Here is an 18049-nt window from a genome sequence, read left to right on the forward strand (position 1 = left end):
TCTACGAGAACTATGATCAGATCACAACTTTTGATTGATAATGACTTTCATATTGAGCATATGGACGGTTGTACAGTAGACATCAAAATAACTTAATAGCTTGGTTACTTATCTGATTGATCAACAGTTAAGTTCAGACATGTTTTCTCTGTTAGTGATAATTGAGTTTGGTTGTATATTACGTATAAACATCAATGTGTATATGTGTGTAAGAGTCCAGTAGTCGTACGGTTGCTAACTTGTCTTTCTGATTTATAGAATAAGAAAGGGCAGTTGTCGACTTGTCGTAAGACTTAAGAGTCACGCGAAGGAGGAGACACACCTCTTCACTTCATAATGTTTGAAATCTATATAAGTGTCTATTGTGGAGTAAATATAACTTCAGATTTTATACTTTGTTCTCTCTCGTCCAAAGCATCTCTGTTTTTTTTTTTCTTTATCATGTTCCTCACAAGGAGTAATAAATTCTAACATTCTCATATACACAAATGAGCTTAACGCTGAGAGTTTTACTAACACCAAAATTAACGTTTAGTCATTTGAGCTCATAAATTAATATTTTGAATGATTAGAAAAATATCTTATCAAATCATTTCGAGTCTTCCAAATCAAAACATAAATCATAATAACGTAAGCATTAATATGAGTTAACAACAGTTATCAAAGATCTTTGTAAAATATAATAATTGTCCAACTCTTAATGGGATGCAAAATATCTTACAAAATCTTTTAGACTCGACATGACACTGAAAAGGCTATATAGCCTAAGAAGTCGCTCTTTCTTCTTCTCTCTTGCGGTCTTGCCAAACCTTACATTTTCTACAATCACTGATTTCAGTGGCCTTTGCTTTTATCTCCTAGTAAGTTTCAATATCTGTTCTTGTGCTCTCCTGATTCTTCCTCAAGCTAGTAGATTTGATTCTTAGCTTTTCGGTTGGGAATCTTAGAACATTGTTGATTGTGTAAAGGAAAAGACCTCAGTAACCGATGAAGTTGATAACTTTCAAATCCTTTTGTTCAGATTTCTTATACAATCGAACTTGTGTGTTTGGTTTTTCAGGTTGTAACTCAGTGTTGTTGAAAAAGATGAATCGTGGTGGTTGTAGAGATGTTATCAGCGGTTTACCAGAGGCTCTTAGTTGCCACATCTTGTCTTTCCTTCCCACTAAAGAAGCTGCTTCTACTTCTGTTCTCTCCAAAAAATGGCGGTATCTCTTTGCTTTCAGACCAAATCTTGATTTCGATGACTCTGTTTATCTGAATCCTGAGAAAGAGAAAAAGATTCCTATTAGTCCTAGAGATTTCATGGCAATGATTGATGAAAGAGAGAATAGGATTTCTACAAGTTTTATGGATTTTGTGGATAGAGTTTTGGCATTGCAAGGCAATTCTCCAATACACAAGTTCTCTCTAAAGGTCAGAGATGGTGTTGATCCGGTTCGTATCAATTCTTGGATAGACAATGTGTTGGAACGAGGTGTATCCAATCTTGATCTAGACATTGGTTTGGAATCAGAGTTTCGGCTTTCTTCGAAGATCTGCTTGAGCAAGACACTGGTCAGGCTGAAACTAAAATTTGGATATAGCCCCTCCTTTGATGTTGAAGATGTTCATCTCCCAAAGCTTAAGACTCTCTATCTTGACCCAGTCCATTTTGAAAAGCATGGTGTTGGGCTTACCAAGCTTCTTTCTGGTTGTCACATGCTTGAGGATTTAGTTCTGAATGATATATCTTGGTTTATATGGGATTTTGCCTCTGTGTCTGTCACAACTCTCAAGAGGCTAACGTTTTGCTGGGAAGAGAGAGGTGAGAATCCAAAGAGTGTGTCATTAGATACTCCGAATCTTGTCTACTTGAAGTTTACTGATACTATTGCTGACAAGTATCCAAAAGTGAATTTCGATTCACTTGTTGAAGCCCATATCGATCTTCGGATGTCAGAGGAGCAGATGGCTTTGACATATCTTATAGAAGAGGCAAGTTTTGCAGATTTACAGATACATTACTCTGAAGGTCATGGGGAAAATGATTTGATTGGCAATGCAACAACTTTTATAATGGGAATATGCAATGTGAAGATCCTTTCTCTGTCTGCCAACACTCTTCAGGTTCGTATTTCATTACTCCCATCTTTCTTCTTGTCTTTTTAATTTATGCTACTTAGAAGAAGACACAACACCTGTAATCTTTTTTAACATAGCTTAAGGATTTGAGTTAGTGATTGCAATGGAGTGATGGTGATCTAGTTGATATGGTTTTGTTTCAGGTACTTACTTACAGTTGTGAAGCCATACCGCTATTCAACAACCTGACTCATTTAACTATCGAGAGTAATCCGACAGAAGGATGGCAGTCATTGCCGGGTTTGCTCAAAAATTCTCCAAATCTAGAAACCCTTATCTTCCAAGTATGAAACAAACCCTTTAAAAGCATCTGTTGACTCATTTTTCAAAGTTTGAGATGTTTCCACTATGTTTCAGGGACTACTCCACAAAGCCATGAATAGATGTGGAGACGTGTGCTTGTGCAAACCTTGTGAGGAGGGGATTCCTAGTTGCCTATCTTCAAGCCCGGTGAAGGTTCTAAAGATACAGAAATTTGGTGAAATTGGTGATTACTATGATGACATGGAGAAGCAGAGAGAGCAGATCAAGCATTTCTTGGAGACAATGCCAAATCTTGAACAAATGATATTGTACTACAATACACCAATTGATGAAGATGTGATTGAGCTTCAAGACAACTTGAGAGGCTAGTTTCCAAAGTAGCTTCATCGAAGTGCATCGTACAAGTGATCTCTGATAACCTCAGCTTGTCATCCACCATATCAACAAATGGTCTCCTCTTCTCGAGGAGTCCCCTTGCCGTTTAAAGATTATCCTCCTTTTTTTTTTATCTTAGAGAAGATTAGCAAAGCTATGGGAGTACAGCTTGTAGTTGCTAAAATTATCTTCTCTTGTTTCGTTCGGCCTTATTTTGTTCTAAAGACGTGTGTTTTTTTAGGCTTTGTCCTTTTTGGCTGACAATGTTAACTTTTTGTTTCAGTTCTTAATGTTGTGTTAAGTGTTCCTGGGAAAGGAAATGTAAACATGAGACCGAACTTGTCATAGTAGTTACTTTGCAAAAGAATTCAGCAGTCTTTATCTCTTCTACAAAAAATCTGAAATAGATGACTAGATCTCGACTCTTGAAGAATAGCACACAGAGTGGTCTTGTTTTTTTTCTTCTCTGTCTCTATTTGATTTTCTGACTTTTTTAGTTTTTATTTATTTATTTTAAATCCATTAAATTAAGAGTAATCATAGCCCATGCAGACAAACAGATAAATTCAGGCCCAGAGTCTGCGGCCCATTAAAAAAATATTAATGAATTCATTCATTAGCCGAAGAAAAAACAAAATTAGTGTAACAATGGTTTTAGTTAGATTAATTTACAATCACCCATCTCGCCACATGACTACTTCACTCTCGGCGACGATTTGCATGAACCCTAATTTACTCTTCCAATTCCCTATCTAGCATTCAACATCTGAATACTTGGTGGTGGAAGTTCTCAGATTCTGCTTTTATTCCCGAGTAAGTTTCCCATTTCTTCATGTAATTTTGTGCTTTTGTGGGTTCCTGTTTGATTCTTTACCTTTGTTTATCTCATACTGTGACCTCTCTCATTTTTCCGAAACACAGACCCTTGAAACTGGTTTACCATTGAGAACTTTGCATTTGTTGTCGTTTTGAGTCTAGCTTCTGATAAAAACTCTGATTGAATTACTGACGCAAGCTCACATCATCGTCCAGGTATTGATGAATTCGAAAAAGATGGATACAGGTTCCAAAGATTTGATCAACAGTCTCCCGGATGCTCTTCTTTGCCACATTTTGTCTTTCCTTTCCACAAAGGATGCTGCTTTGACTTCACTTCTCTCCAAAAGGTGGCGCTTTTTGTTGGCTTTTGTACCAAATCTGGATTTAGATAGCTCGGTCTTCAAGCATCGTAAAGTGGCTAAACGAAGAAGGCAATGGATACATAAAAGTTTTAAGGTTTTTGTGAATAGATTAATGGCTTTGCAAGGGAATGCTATGTAAAACAGATTCTCTCTTAAGTGTAAAGTTCGCTGTGATTCAGCTTGTGTTGATGGTTGGATTTTCAATGTATTGGATCGTAGTGTTCTAGATCTTGATCTACACATCTCTTCGGAAAGTGATTATTACCTGCCGTCAAAGGTCTTCATGAACAAGACATTGGTTAGGCTGAAACTAGGAAGTAAAGATGAGTTCATCATTGATGTTCAAGAAGTTCTTCTTCCGAAGCTTAAGACTTTGTATCTTCATGGTTTCGTTTGTTTTGAAGAGAGTGGTATTGCGTGTGCCAAGCTAATTTCTGGTTGTCCTGTGCTTGAGGAGTTAGTTATGATTAATTTGATGTGGGGACTTTTGGACGTTTGCTCTGTGTCTAACCCAACCCTCAAGAGAGTAACAATTTGTTGTGAGACAATTGATTATTATCCACAGAGTGTATCATTTGATACTCCAAATCTTGTATACTTAGAATTTACTGATGTTGTTGCGATCAAGTATCCAAAAGTGAATTTGGATTCACTTGTTGAAGCCAGGCTCGGTCTTCGACTGACACCTTATCAGATCACTAAGGCAAGAAATTCAGTAGATGGTTTGGAAGAAGAAATGGTGGGGAATGCATCAGATTTTCTTATGGGAATTAGCAATGTTAAGATCCTTTACTTATCATCTCACACTCTTGAGGTTTGCATATCAATCCCATCTCTATCTTCCTATTTTTATTGCTCCGAAGTAAACGAAGGCAAACAATCTCGACCTCAATCTTAGGCCTATTTTCGAACCATGTTTAGTTCCATCATGTATATTGAGTTAATTATTGCAATCGAGTGATGATGAAGTTGATTTGGTTTTTGTTGCAGGTACTTAATTTCTGTTGCAAAGAAGTACCGCTCTTCAAAAACTTGACTCATTTAACTATTGAGACTGACGAAGATGTCGGATGGGAATCATTGCCGAATCTACTCGAGAATTGTCCAAATTTAGAAACCATCATCTTCAAAGTACCATCACATATCCTTTTCCTTCATCAGCTGCCACATTATTTCCAAACACATGTAAATTCTGAAAATCCATTTCCTTTATTATACTTCAGGGACTTCATTACAGAGATACAAATCAATGTTGGGACGAGAGATACCGCTTCAAAGACACAAACAAATGTTTTGAGGATGCAGACAGGTGTGTGTGCAAACCTTGGGAAGGGACTCCTATCTGTCTATCATCAAGTCCGGTGAAGAATATAGAGGTATTGAAGTTTGGAGAAGTCTATAGTTACAAAGATGACATCGATAGGCAGACGGAGGTGATTAAGTACTTCTTGGAGAAAATGCCGAATCTCGAACAAGTGATATTATACTTCGATACTCCATTTGATGATGATCTGAGTGTATTATCAACTGAACTTCAGATGCTTGAAAAAGTAGCCTCACCCAAATGCAAGAGTCAAGTAATCTCTGATAACATCAGCTTCTCATCTACTGTGCACTCTTCCTCATCAGCAAGTGGGCTCGTCTTCTTTAACAACACCTTTCCGGTTTAAGGATTATTCTTCTTTCCATCTCAGAGAAGATTAGCAAAGCTTTGGATGTTAGTTTTAGCTTAAAACAACAATGACGATATGTAGTTTGGTTTCTGTTCTGTTATTTTGTGTCTTGTGCCCTTTCATTAGGTTCGTAGATAATATGTTTTTATCATATGCCTCTAAGTTGTAAACTTTATGGTATGTATCACAAGTCCTTTTGAATCTCTCATATGCAATCTTTTGCCAATTGGGAAGCCATTTAATGTGTATTGGCTACAAAGTTTTGTATAGTGTGCGAAAAGGCTGAATTCAATCTTGAACACGCGATATTGTCCTACGATACTCCCAATTGACGCTGATCTTAGTATCAACCGAATTTCAGATGCTTGAAAAAGTAGCCTCACCCAAATGCAAGTTTCAAGTAAACTCAGGCCCAGAGTTTGCAACAGATCATAGCCCATTTAAAAAAGATGGGAGCAAAATTAGCAAAAATGGTGGTTTTGTTAGATTAATAACAGCATCGGGACTCCCCCATCCCGCCATTGCTACTTCACTCTCGGCGACGATTGCATGAACCCTAATTTACTCTTCCGCTTCCCTCTCTAGCATTCAATATCGGAAAGGTTCTTCTTTCTTTTCCGAGTAAGTTCCCAATTTCGTCTTCTGATTTTGTAATTTTTGTGCTTTCTTTTCCAGTTCTTTTGTTTTTGCGTTTAGCTTCTGAAAATCCTCAGATTGAATTTGAATAACTGACGCGACAAGCTCACATCATCGTTCAGGTAATAATGAATTCGAAAAAGATGGACATCGGTTCCAAAGATATTATAAGCAATCTACCAGACGCCCTTCTTGGTCACGTCCTGTCCTTCCTTCCCACGACAGAAGCTGCTTCGACATCAGTTCTCGCAAAAAGGTGGAGGTATCTGTTGGCTTTTGTACCAACTCTCGATTTAGATAACATGATCTATGACCGTCCTAAAATGGGTAGACGAAAAAGGCTAGAGATGCGTAAAAGTTTCAAGCTTTTTGTGGATAGAGTACTGGCTTTGCAAGGGAATGCTCCGTTAAAAAAATTCTCTTTAAGGTGTAAAATTGGTTCTGATCCATCTCGTGTCAATGGTTGGGTACTCAAAGTGTTGGAGCGTGGTGTAGTAGAGCTTGATCTGTACATCGCTTCGGAATACGAATATCCGCTGCCTCCAGAGGTCTTGATGACCAAGACATTGGTTAGGCTGAAATTAGCAGGAACAGATGAGTTCACCGTTGATGTTGGTGAGGTTTTTCTACCAAAGCTTAAGACTTTGCATTTGACTGCTATTTCGTTCGGTGATGAGGGTGGTCCTCCATTTGCCAAGCTGATTTCTGCTTGTGACGCCCTTGAGGAGCTAGTTATGATTAAAATGATGTGGGATTACTGGGAATTTTGCTCGGTGTCCAACCCATTCCTCAAGAGAGTAACAATTGATTGTGAGAACATTGATGAGAATCCAAAGAGTGTATCCTTTGATACTCCAAATCTTCTCTATTTAGAATTTACTGATACTGTTGCAGTCAAGTATCCAAAAGTGAATTTTGATTCGCTTGTTGAAGCTAGCGTAGGCCTTCGAATGACACCTGATCAGGTCTTTCACGCAAGAGATTTAGTAAATAGTCATCATGGTTATAAAAGATGTAAGGGCGCAAATGCAGCAGATTTTATGATGGGAATATGCAATGTTAAAACCATGTACTTATCGTCCGAGGCTCTTGAGGTTTGCATATGAATCCCATCTATATCTTCATATTTTTATAAGCTAGAACCCAAATTCCCTTGTTTCAGTTTGGTATGTTTTAAGAATTAAACCTGTGACTGAGGCCTATTTTCGAACCAGTTTTAGTTTCAGCAGGTATATTTGAGTATATGATTGCATATGAATAATGATCTTTTTTTCTTTCTTTCAGGTCCTTACTTTTTGCTGTAAAAAAGCAATACCAGTCTTCAACAACCTGATTCATTTAACAGTTGAGACTGACGAAAGAGTGGACTGGGAATCATTGCCGATTCTACTCAAGAATTGTCCAAATCTAGAAACCCTCGTCTTCGAAGTATCATCACATATCCTTTTCTTGCATCAGCTGACACATTTATTTTCAAACACTTCAATTCTGAGAAACTTTTTCCTTTGTTATACTTCAGGGACTCCATTACGGAGATTTAAATCAATGTTTTGACAAGGATTACAGCTTCAAGGACACAAACGAATGTTATGGCGATCAAGGTGACACATGTCAGTGCAAACCTTGGTATGGCACTCCGGTTTGGCTATCATCAAGCCCAGTGAAGATACTAAAGGTATTGAAGTTTGGACAAATCTCTAGTTATAAAGATGACATGGAGAGGCAGACGGATCTCATTGAGCACTTTTTGGAGTCAATGCCGAATCTTGAACAAGTGATATTATACTATGACACTACATTTGATGATGATCTGAAAATAGTATCAACCCAACTTCAGATGCTTGAAAAAGTAGCCTCAACCAAATGCAAGATCCAAGTAATCTCTGATAACATCAGCTACTCATTTACTGTGCACTCTTCCTCATTGACATGTGGGCTCAACTTCTTCAAAGACACCTTCCCGGTTTAATGATCAGCATGCTTCATCTCCAGAGAAGTTCAGAAAACAATTAGTTGTTAGTTCTAGTCTTGTCTCTGCTCTTTCAGCTTCCCAATATGTATTTTGTGGTTATTCGTGTTGGTGATATGCGTTAACCTTGGGATTTCTCTTGCCTAGAAGAAAGTTTTTGTAAAGTTTGCTAAAACTCTAAGCAAGCTTCTTTTGTTTTTGTTGTTCAAAGACTTTTGTCTTGCTGTTTCAGCTTCTTAATATGCATTCTACTTTTTTTGTTCACATTGTTTACACATTTTTTTGGTCAGGCTTCACAGTTCAAGATATATTCCTCAAATTAATAAAAAGAAATAAAGATAAAAATAACGAAAACAAAGATTATGATAATAGCATAAAATAGGAGTAAATTCAGGATTGACTTGTATATAATTTACTCGAGCAGCGAAAGAAACAAAAAAATAGTATAAGCGAGCAATTTTTTGGTAGAACTTCATTCACCATTAATACGACGTCGTTTAATGGAAACTTCATTCACCACTAATACGGCGTCGTTTAAGGGATCTAGCATTGGAATTCACCCATCCCGCCACATTGCTATCTAACTGACGGCAAAAACCCTAATTTTCATTTTCAGCTCTTCTTTCACCACAAACCTCCGAATCTGGTGATTTTGATGGATCCAAGTAAGTTTCCTCATTTCTTCTTCTGATTCTTGTTCACAAGCATTGTCTGCCTTTAATTCTACTCCAGCACTTAGCTTTCTCTGTTTCCCGTTGGGAACGTTGCAATTGTGTAAAAAAAGACAAGACCTTGGAACTGTTTTGTTTTCTAGTTTGAGAATGTCGTGTTTTGAGTTCCGTTCTTAAAACCCTGTTGTTTTCTAATTGTTTAGGTTGAAAGTGTTGATCTTTTGTTAGTAAAAGATGGATTTTGTCTCAAGAGATATAATCAGCAGTCTACCTAATCCTCTAGTATCCCACATCTTGTCTTTCCTTCCCACAAAAGAAGCAGCTTCTACGTCGGTCCTCTCCAAAAAATGGCGTTATTTGTTTGCGTATGTAACAAATCTTGAGTTTGATGACTCGGACTATCAGCATGATAAACCAAAAAGCGATGATGAACTTAGTACAAGTTTTATGGAATTTGTGGACAGAGTTTTGGCTTTGCAAGGGAATGGTACCATAAACAGATTCTCTCTAGACTGTTCTAATTATGATGTTGATCTAGCTCGTGTTACTGGTTGGATTTTGAATGTCTTAGGACGCGGTGTATCAGATCTTGATCTAAGCCTCTTGGAGTATTCCTTACCTTCCGAGATCTTTGTGAGTAAGACTCTGGTTAAGCTGAAATTAGGACCGGCAAATGATCTCACTCTCACCATTGATAGGAAAGATGTTTTTCTTCCAAAGCTTAAGACTCTCTATATTGATTCTGTTGAGGTTCAAGAGCGTGGTTTTGGTTTTGTAAAGCTTCTCTCTGGCTGTCCCGTGCTCGAGGAGTTAGTTCTGATGAATATCGGGTGGGAAAACTGGAAGTTTTGCTCTGTGTCTGTTAAAACCCTCAAGAGGCTGACGTTTTTCTGTGAAGACAGTTATGAGAATCCAAAGAGCGTGTCATTTGATACTCCAAACCTTGTTTACCTAGAATATTCTGATGCTATTGCGGGCAAGTATCCAAAAGTGAACTTTAATTCGCTCGTTGAAGCTCATATTGGTCTTCGACTGACAGAAGATCAGAGTGGAGATGCAGACTTTTCAGAAGAAGACTATTTCTCAGAAGATGATGAGCAAAACCAGATGGTCGGTAATGCAACAGATTTTCTTAAGGGAATAAGCACTGTTCAAATCCTTTACCTATCTGCCGAAGCTATTAAGGTATATCTATCAATCCCATCAGTTAATGGCTTTAGTTCATGATCACAAGTGAGTGATGATATAGTTGATTTTTGTTTCAGGTACTTACTTTCTGCTGTGAGCCAATACCGGTTTTCAACAACCTGTTTCAGTTAACGATCGAGAATAACTCGGAAATAAGATGGGATTCGCTGCCAAGTCTACTCAAGAACTGTCCAAATCTGGAAATCCTTGTTTTAAAGGTATGAAACAACCAACTAAAGCATCTTTGTTTATCTGTCACATGAAAACAAATACAACTTAACTATGAAACCTTTCCTTAATGCTACTTCTTCAGCGTCTTGTCCACAAGTATAACAAGGCATGTGGGAACGTGTGCTGTTGTAAGCGTCCGAAGCAGCCTTCTTGCCTTTCATCTTCTCCGGTGAAGGTTCTAAAGATATTTCTGTTTGATGACAACGATGAAGAAGACGGGTCAGAAATGCGGCAGATCAAGTATTTCTTGGAGAAAATGCCGCGTCTTGAAGAGTTGATAGTATACTACAATACATCATATGACCCTGCTGTGTTAGAATTATCCAAGAAGCTTCAGAAGATTCCTAAGATAGCTTCACCAAAGTGCAAGATTCAGGTAATCTCTGAGAATCTTAGTTTGTCATCTACTGTTCCTTCTTTCTTAACAACGAGATGGTCTTCTCTTCCTACTGAAGAAGAATATCCCTGGGTTGAGTCTCCTCCTCCCCAAATAATAGATCCCATGTTACAGTATGGTTCTCCTCCAGAAGATGAAGATTCCTGGTTGTACTAGGCTTTGATCTAAAATCAACGCATTTCAATATTTCCTCTGTTTCTGTCGTTGGTACTTACTTGTTGTACTCTGGCTTTTGTCCTTTTTGAAACTGAGAATGTTAAACTTTATGTCGTTTGTTTCCCTTCTTCTGTCGTGTTAAAAGTAAAAACTGTTTGTACTTTTGGAGAATCCTTTTAGTGTGAACGCAAATATCTTTCGATTTTTTCTACTGGTCTTTGACAAGAATCATACGACTTGGCTAATATATGAGATAAACAATTGAATAACAAAATAGACCGACCAATAATTGAATGACGGGTAAACTTTACTTGCTTCTTCATGTTTCCAAGACATTTTTTAATACTACCAAATTTTCATCTTAATTTCCAAATTTCCAAGACAGTTTACTTGCTTCTTCATGTTTACTTGCTTCTTCATGTTTACTTGCTATATCACTTTTGGTCCTGAGAAAAAATATCCTAATTTTCATCTTCCACCTACCCTTATGAACCCTCACCGTCTGTTTGAAGCTGTAAAGTGATTTTGATGGACTCTGCTTTTACACTCAACACAAGTAAGTTTTCTAATCTGTGCTTTTGACCTTGTGTTCCTATAAGATCTAGTTTTTCTTCTGTGGTTCATGTTTTTTTCCTCGTGAATCCTAACCGAACTTTATGATTCCGATTGTGTAAAGGACTAGATCTTGCAACTGGTTTGGAGTTTAGCTTCTGAAATCCTCTTGTTGGATGTATTGTTCAGGTTTGTAAGTGCTGATCTGTCTCAGAAAAAACCAATGGATGATTGTTCCAAAGATGTAATCAATTGTTTACCAGACAATCTTCTTTGTCAAATCTTGTCCAACTTGTCTACGAAAGAAGCTGCTTTGACATCACTTCTCTCAAAAAGATGGCGGTATCTGTTTGCTCTTGTACCAAATCTTGATTTTGATGTCCTTCCCTCTCTGCATCCCGAGATTGCGATGCAGGACCAGGACCAGACGAGTTTTATAGATTTTGTGGATAGAGTATTGAAATTGCGAGGAAATGATCATATTAACAAGTTCTCTCTAAAATGTGGACATGGTATTGAGGATGAAGACGTCTTCCCTTGGATATTAAATGCGTTGAGACATGGTGTATCAGATCTTTCTCTACATGTCTCTCCTTCATTGGTTTATTGGTTGCCTTCAAAGGTTTTTGCGAGTAAGACACTAGTTAGGCTGAAAATAGGACCTAAAGATGGTCCCAGAGTTAAACTGAGAAATGTCTGTCTTCCAAAGCTTAAGACTCTAAATCTTGATTCAGTTGTGTTTGAAGAAGGTAAGATTGGGCTTGCAAAGCTTCTTTCTGGTTGTCCCGTTCTTGAGGAATTAGCTTTGCTTAATCTTGCGTGGGATCGTTGGGATTCTTGCTCTGTGTCTTCCAAACTTCTCAAGAGACTAACGCTATGTTGTGCACACTATAAAAAAAATCCGAAGAGTGTATCATTTGATACTCCAAATGTTGTCTACTTTGAATATTCTGATAATATTGCGCACAAGTATCCGAAAGTGAATTTTGATTCGCTGGTTGAAGCTAGTATCGATATTCGGATGACGAATGATCAGAAAGCAAATGCGAGATATGTATCAGATGTTGATGAGGAAACAGTGATGGTTGGCAATGCAACAGATCTTCTTATGGGAATATGCAATGTAAAGACCCTTTACTTATCTTATGACACTCTTGAGGTATGTGAATCTAACATTACTGGAGGGTTTTAGTTTAGTATTTGGTAATGAGTGATAATCTTTTGTTTTGTTTCAGACACTTCATTTTTGCTGTCAAGTGATACCGGTATTCAACAACTTGACTCATCTAACTATTGAGAGTCACCCGGAACTAGGATGGGAATCATTGCCAAATCTGCTCAAGAGTTGTCCAAATCTTGAAACCCTTGTCTTCCAAGTGAGCAAATCAAACTCTTGAAAATGAATCTGGTGACTAATTTAACATTAAAATTTGAGATGTTCTTTTATGTTTTAGGGACTCCTTCACAAAGCAACATATAGATGTGGGGATGTGTGCTTGTGCCAAGGTTTGGAGAATAGTCCATCTTGCTTATCATCAAGTCCGGTGAAATTTCTAAAGATATTGAAATTTGGAGAAACCAATGTTGATGACGATATGGAGATAGAGATGGAGCAGATCAAGAATTTCTTGGAGAAAATGCCGAATCTTGAACAACTCATGATATACTACAATACATCAATCGAAAATGATCTAGTTGAAGTATCAAGCCAACTTCAGATGGTTCCTGCAGTAGCTTCACTCAAATGCAAGATTCAAGTAATCTCTGATAACCTTAGCTCTTGTCATCCACTTTGCCCATTTCCTTGTCAATGAAATATGGATTGCACCTCTAGAAGAACCTTACTGGTTTCGTGGAATCAATAGTGCGGTCATGTCTCGTTTGCCACTTGGAAGCTATATATGGATGTGTCTCCTGGCTTCAAGTATCTGTAGTTACTAAAAATGTATAAAAACTCAAATCAAGACTCTCTTGTTTCTGTTGTTAGTAGTAGTACTGTACTGTTGCTTAAAAAAAACTCTCATCCTTATGTGTTAATGCTTTTGTTGTGAGAAAGTTGAGTTCATTTTTGGTTTTTCTATTTTTTTTGTGTTAAAGGATGAGTAGAGAAGAAACTAAACATTGTTATCTTAATTGAGTGGAGAAGACACATAACAGACTTCCTGTTGCTCTCTCAAGCTGATTCACTTTCATTCTTGTGATGCTGCATTCTGTAAATGGTGTGAATGAATGACTTCTCTCTTTCGTCTCACAAAGTAAGTTAATCATGAACCAGATTGGTGAGAAACCAAAAATGTTGGCTTAGTGAACTTGGGCCAAAACAAGAGAAACAGGAGGAAATGGTGGTCCATTGAGGCCATTTGGATTTACATAAATGTTAAATAAAGTCAAATCAATACAAAACTATGTTCACATCTTCTCTCTTTACGTATTCACATCTTTCCCTCTCTATAGAGATATGTACATTTTTCTATCATTAAGTGTTTCCGTGGATTGTTGGGTTAATGGGTTTGTGTGATAGACTGGTGGGGGAGAAGAACCCGCAGCCCACAACAGTAGGAAATGGTGGAAGGTGCAAAAGAGCTTGTAGAACTTTTTGACTTTGGAACTTTCCATTAAACTAGATTCAGTACACCTAAAAGTGAAATCTTCTTTTGTCCTCACCTTTTCACACAATAAGAATCAATAATATCAATATGTTGCTCTTAATTAGTAACGGAGTTGTGTGCTATTTTAGTTTTTTGGTATCCAAAAGTTTTTGTCTTTTGAGTAATTTGTGTTTGGTTTCAATATGAACACAGAACTCCCCCAATATTTTTTAAATCCTATAATTCAGTCATATTTTGTTCATTTCTGGGTTTGATTGGTGAACAATTTTAAAGCTGTACAGCTTTGTACAGCTTTGACAGTTACCAATCACAAAAACTTTATGAAAAGCGGTACAGATAACATAAACAGTTTTTTTGGACAAAAACAAAAACAAATTAAAACGGTTATGGTTAAATACGGTTACGATTAAAGACGGTTATAGTTAAATACGGTTACGATTAAAGACGGTTATAACGGTTACGGTTAAATACGGTTATAACGGTTACGGTTAAATACGGTTACAACGGTACAAAAACAAATTTTTTTTTTGGACAAAAATAAAAACAGATTAAAATAATAAAAACTATATCAAACTAAAATTAGCTCTTCACTATTTTTTAAGCATGACCACGGTTACGGTTATTACGGTTACAGTTAATTAATCACCGATTACGATTATATTTTTTTTTAAATGTAACATTAACTATTATATATACGGTTATCTCTTATTATAAACCACAAGTAGTCCCAACATCAACATGGAGAAACTCAAAAGATATTTCGCATCATTCTATTATTATATATTATGCATATATCTTGGAATTTAATGTTTTGTATTCCTTGAACAAAATGCGGACGTTCATACTAGCTAGGCTAGGAGCGGAAATCAATTCATCAACCATATATTTTATATACAACAAACTGAAACATGTGGTTGATGATTTTTAGCAGAGGTTTAATAACATTCAATATTATTTTGTTGTTTTATATACAATATAGCCTGGTTAATGAAGAATATTAAAATTTTCTTCATTAGCTGGTTAAGCAGCCATTTTAATATTGAACGTAGGATGACAACGAACAGTAGTTCTTAAACAATCATTATTGGTTTCAATTAATCAAAAAGTTAGGTTTGAGTCGTTTGACAAACATTGTCTTATATTTATATATTTAGATGTAGTGTGAACACCCAATGAAAAAAACAATTAATTTTGGTTCAAACATTGTCGGCACTCGAGAGTTAAAACATCATTAGTTATGAACTAACTATATATAGTAAATTTAAATAAACAAGTTTTATTAGATCAATATGATGATGAGATTTTAGATTTTTAAGTTTTTTTTTTGGTTTTCTTTGTTTCCTTAGGAATATTTCTTTTACATGGATCTAGACCATTATATATAAAACCTACTTTCACAAATATATTGCTTACAGTGGTAAATATATCAATGTGAATGAATCATTATGTTGCAACATTGTTTAGAATTTTAGTGTCAACTAGTTGACTTGCTAAGTAACATGATTAACCAGATGGATAGCTATTATATAGATTATGTATAGTTGTATACTACAAGGCCGTCGACTTAAAATATTTTAATTTCACACTAGAAAAAAGTATGGCCGAATCATGGCTACATGATTTGAAACTCTTTTGAATTTCGAATATATGTGTTAATTGAATATCGACGCGAATCATATATCAAATCCACTTGTCTACGACTATTCACACTTCAATGCACTTGTTTCCACGTGTCATTCTTATAAGCATACACGTGGCAGAGAATCTCTTATAGTGTGAACGCTATATTCCTACGTGTCTCTAGGATTATTAAACACAAGTAATGGATATTTTGAGCATTCATAATCCTTTTTTTCCCCTAACGTATTCGTAATTTAATCTATATTTTTGTTAAAATGTATTTCTTCACCATAATCCATAATGTAATTAATTATTCAGCAATAATTACGGTTGGTCCACAGAAATATCGACCCACTCACCTTCACCTACAACTTCCAGTTGCAGTCTATCCTCTGCATCTCTCTATCTCACTCGCTATATATAGTTAACACACATGCCACTAACCGGATACAAAGAACTCACTTCCTCCATTAAAAAGCTTTTCTTCGTTAAGAAGAAGGAGAAAATAACGTAACAGAAGTTTATCATCATCATCATCATCATCATCACCATGTCTATTTCTTCCGACAACAATAGCGTACCAAGACTTGTAATCAAGAAAGTTCTAGCAAAGCTTCAGAAGGAAGGTGAAGGCGCTATCGTTAGAAACGGCATCACAGAGTGAGTTTCTTCTTCTTCTTTCTCAAAAGCAAAATCCAATGGCTTTCAAGTTTCATATATTTTTCTTGTTGGGTTAATTCAGGATTGACCAGAAGTTACTGGACCCGTTCGTGTTGCTAGTTGAATTTTCCCGTAAGTTTCTTCCTTCCACTAAATCTGTAAATGAGAAAGTGAGTCTTTTATTATGTTAGCATGTTATAGGATAATCTAAAGCTTGCATAATCATTTGCTCTGTTTCTTGATCAGTTTCACTCTCAGCTGGATTCCCAGATCATCCTCACAGAGGTCAATTTCACCCATAACTTCTTACACATGAAGGCACAAAGTTTCTCTGTTCTGAATTGTCTCTAATGTAATTGGTCAACTGTGTGCAGGTTTTGAAAGTGTTACATACATGCTACAAGGAGGTATCATTCACAAAGATCCCAAAGGTCATAAAGGTACAATCCAAGCCGGAGATGTTCAGGTGAAAACAAAACATAACACACCATCAAAAAACATCCAAATCCTCTCTTAAGTTTCCTGGTTTCACTCAATTTTGACTTTGATCTGACAGTGGATGACAGCAGGAAGAGGAATCATTCATTCCGAATTTCCGGAAGAAGAAGTCAACAATGGTTTTCAGCTTTGGATCAATCTCCCTTCCACGGACAAAATGTATAAGATCAATCTCTAGTATCATCTATTCTCAGAAAGAGTTCCAGTTTTGAATTTCTCTGTTCTTTGATTTTGACAGGATTGAACCAAAATATAAAGAACTCTCAAGTTCAGACATCCTGCGAGCAGAAGAAAAAGGAGTAGAAGTCAAAGTCATAGCCGGAGATTCAATGGGAATCAAATCTCCAGTCTACACAAGAACACCAACAATGTTCCTTGACTTTACCCTCAAGCCAGGATCTCAAACCCACCAGACCGTTCCAGAATCATGGACCACTTTCGCCTACATTATAGAAGGCGATGAGGGTGTGTTCGGTTCGTTGAACTCTTCCGCTATATCCGCGCATCATGTTGTTGTGTTTGGACCAGGGGATTTAGTTAGCGTGTGGAACAAGTCAACTTCGAGGTCGTTGAGGTTTCTGTTGATTGCAGGGGAACCGATCGGTGAGCCTGTGGTTCAGTGTGGTCCGTTTGTGATGAATTCGCAGGCGGAGATCGATATCGCTTTTGATGACTATCAGAATGCTAAGAACGGGTTTGAAATGGCCAAGTGTTAGAGGTCACAGTGAAAAGAGTTTGTAAACAAAAACCATATAGGTTCTTTTGGGTTTTGTTTTCTTTATTTCACATTCAAGATGAGATCAATGTTAGGGGCTATAATAACAATCCTCTCTTTCAGACAGTCGATTAGACTCGAGATTGTATTACACCATTCAGCTTTGATTACAAATGGATCAGAGAAAGCTTGAGACAAATAGAAACATGTTCACAATTTCAATTTCTATGTCACTAATCCACCATATGGTTATTAAAACAGAGTGACACAACCATACTACAAATGGATCAGAGTGTCACTCTGTTTTACAGCATTCAATTTCTATGTCACTCTGTTTTGACACAACCATACTGCAAATGGATCAGAGTGTCACTCTGTTTTAATATGGTTGTGTCACTCTCTTTCAGACAGTTGATTTTGCTGCTATAATCCGTCATCGGTTTTCTGTCTAATGAAATGTTACTGATCCCGAATCTCGGCATGATAGTTTGTGTTAGTATCAGAATAGCCGACTGTTTGGACTGTTTTTT

At 36.8% G+C, this 18049-nt stretch overlaps 6 protein-coding genes across 7 annotated transcripts; all 6 read left to right on the plus strand.

Annotated features, from left to right (window-relative positions):
* Positions 1–690: 690 nt before the first annotated feature.
* Positions 691–3130, plus strand: LOC110228198 (F-box/LRR-repeat protein At4g14103-like). Its single transcript, XM_021024844.1, is given in 4 exon segments — positions 691–2109; positions 2268–2408; positions 2482–2748; positions 2751–3130. Coding segments are annotated over 4 exon segments (1653 nt in total). The 5' UTR covers positions 691–987; the 3' UTR covers positions 2874–3130.
* A 290-nt stretch (positions 3131–3420) lies between these two features.
* Positions 3421–5825, plus strand: LOC110228202 (F-box/LRR-repeat protein At3g59190). The gene is given in 4 exon segments (XM_021024855.1): positions 3421–3576; positions 3796–4758; positions 4935–5075; positions 5168–5825. Coding segments are annotated over 3 exon segments (1545 nt in total). The 5' UTR covers positions 3421–3576; positions 3796–3801; the 3' UTR covers positions 5615–5825.
* Positions 5826–6084: 259 nt separating this feature from the next.
* On the plus strand, positions 6085–8486 carry LOC110228201 (F-box/LRR-repeat protein At3g59190). Its single transcript, XM_021024853.1, has 4 exons — positions 6085–6238; positions 6376–7347; positions 7538–7681; positions 7773–8486. Exons 2-4 carry the CDS (start codon positions 6382–6384, stop codon positions 8220–8222), a joined length of 1560 nt encoding a protein of 519 aa, XP_020880512.1. The 5' UTR covers positions 6085–6238; positions 6376–6381; the 3' UTR covers positions 8223–8486.
* Positions 8487–8792: 306 nt separating this feature from the next.
* LOC9312560 (F-box/LRR-repeat protein At3g59200) lies at positions 8793–11071 on the plus strand. The gene is made up of 4 exons (XM_021024852.1): positions 8793–8887; positions 9097–10078; positions 10159–10299; positions 10395–11071. The coding sequence occupies exons 2-4, from the start codon at positions 9128–9130 to the stop codon at positions 10863–10865; spliced, it is 1563 nt and encodes a 520-aa protein (XP_020880511.1). The 5' UTR covers positions 8793–8887; positions 9097–9127; the 3' UTR covers positions 10866–11071.
* A 218-nt stretch (positions 11072–11289) lies between these two features.
* On the plus strand, positions 11290–13584 carry LOC110228206 (F-box/LRR-repeat protein At3g59210). 2 transcript variants are annotated; one of them, XM_021024867.1, is made up of 4 exons: positions 11290–11421; positions 11542–12576; positions 12653–12793; positions 12872–13584. In XM_021024867.1, exons 2-4 carry the CDS (start codon positions 11641–11643, stop codon positions 13229–13231), a joined length of 1437 nt encoding a protein of 478 aa, XP_020880526.1. In that variant the 5' UTR covers positions 11290–11421; positions 11542–11640; the 3' UTR covers positions 13232–13584. The 2 variants fall into 2 exon arrangements, with proteins under 2 accessions (XP_020880526.1, XP_020880525.1); XM_021024866.1 differs by having other exon boundaries at positions 11607–12576.
* Positions 13585–16030: 2446 nt separating this feature from the next.
* LOC9312561 (pirin-1) lies at positions 16031–17735 on the plus strand. The gene is made up of 6 exons (XM_002876447.2): positions 16031–16306; positions 16389–16438; positions 16553–16591; positions 16681–16772; positions 16863–16963; positions 17043–17735. The coding sequence occupies exons 1-6, from the start codon at positions 16197–16199 to the stop codon at positions 17518–17520; spliced, it is 870 nt and encodes a 289-aa protein (XP_002876493.1). The 5' UTR covers positions 16031–16196; the 3' UTR covers positions 17521–17735.
* The last annotated feature ends 314 nt before the right edge of the window (positions 17736–18049 follow it).

This window comes from Arabidopsis lyrata (genome assembly GCF_000004255.2).
Source record: "Arabidopsis lyrata subsp. lyrata unplaced genomic scaffold ARALYscaffold_5, whole genome shotgun sequence".
Classification (NCBI taxonomy): Eukaryota; Viridiplantae; Streptophyta; class Magnoliopsida; order Brassicales; family Brassicaceae; genus Arabidopsis; species Arabidopsis lyrata.

Excerpts from the sequence above, each read along its gene's own strand:
- LOC9312561 (XM_002876447.2), top strand. The coding sequence starts at position 16,197 with ATGTCTATTTCTTCCGACAACAATAGCGTACCAAGACTTGTAATCAAG. Across the intron at positions 16,439-16,552 it reads GTTGCTAGTTGAATTTTCCC|TTTCACTCTCAGCTGGATTC; the intron begins GTAAGTTTCTTC and ends TTTCTTGATCAG. Across the intron at positions 16,964-17,042 it reads CTCCCTTCCACGGACAAAAT|GATTGAACCAAAATATAAAG; the intron begins GTATAAGATCAA and ends TGATTTTGACAG.
- LOC9312560 (XM_021024852.1), top strand. The coding sequence starts at position 9,128 with ATGGATTTTGTCTCAAGAGATATAATCAGCAGTCTACCTAATCCTCTA. Across the intron at positions 10,079-10,158 it reads TATCTGCCGAAGCTATTAAG|GTACTTACTTTCTGCTGTGA; the intron begins GTATATCTATCA and ends TTTTTGTTTCAG. Across the intron at positions 10,300-10,394 it reads TGGAAATCCTTGTTTTAAAG|CGTCTTGTCCACAAGTATAA; the intron begins GTATGAAACAAC and ends CTACTTCTTCAG.
- LOC110228201 (XM_021024853.1), top strand. The coding sequence starts at position 6,382 with ATGAATTCGAAAAAGATGGACATCGGTTCCAAAGATATTATAAGCAAT. Across the intron at positions 7,348-7,537 it reads TATCGTCCGAGGCTCTTGAG|GTCCTTACTTTTTGCTGTAA; the intron begins GTTTGCATATGA and ends TCTTTCTTTCAG. Across the intron at positions 7,682-7,772 it reads TAGAAACCCTCGTCTTCGAA|GGACTCCATTACGGAGATTT; the intron begins GTATCATCACAT and ends GTTATACTTCAG.
- LOC110228206 (XM_021024867.1), top strand. The coding sequence starts at position 11,641 with ATGGATGATTGTTCCAAAGATGTAATCAATTGTTTACCAGACAATCTT. Across the intron at positions 12,577-12,652 it reads TATCTTATGACACTCTTGAG|ACACTTCATTTTTGCTGTCA; the intron begins GTATGTGAATCT and ends GTTTTGTTTCAG. Across the intron at positions 12,794-12,871 it reads TTGAAACCCTTGTCTTCCAA|GGACTCCTTCACAAAGCAAC; the intron begins GTGAGCAAATCA and ends TTTATGTTTTAG.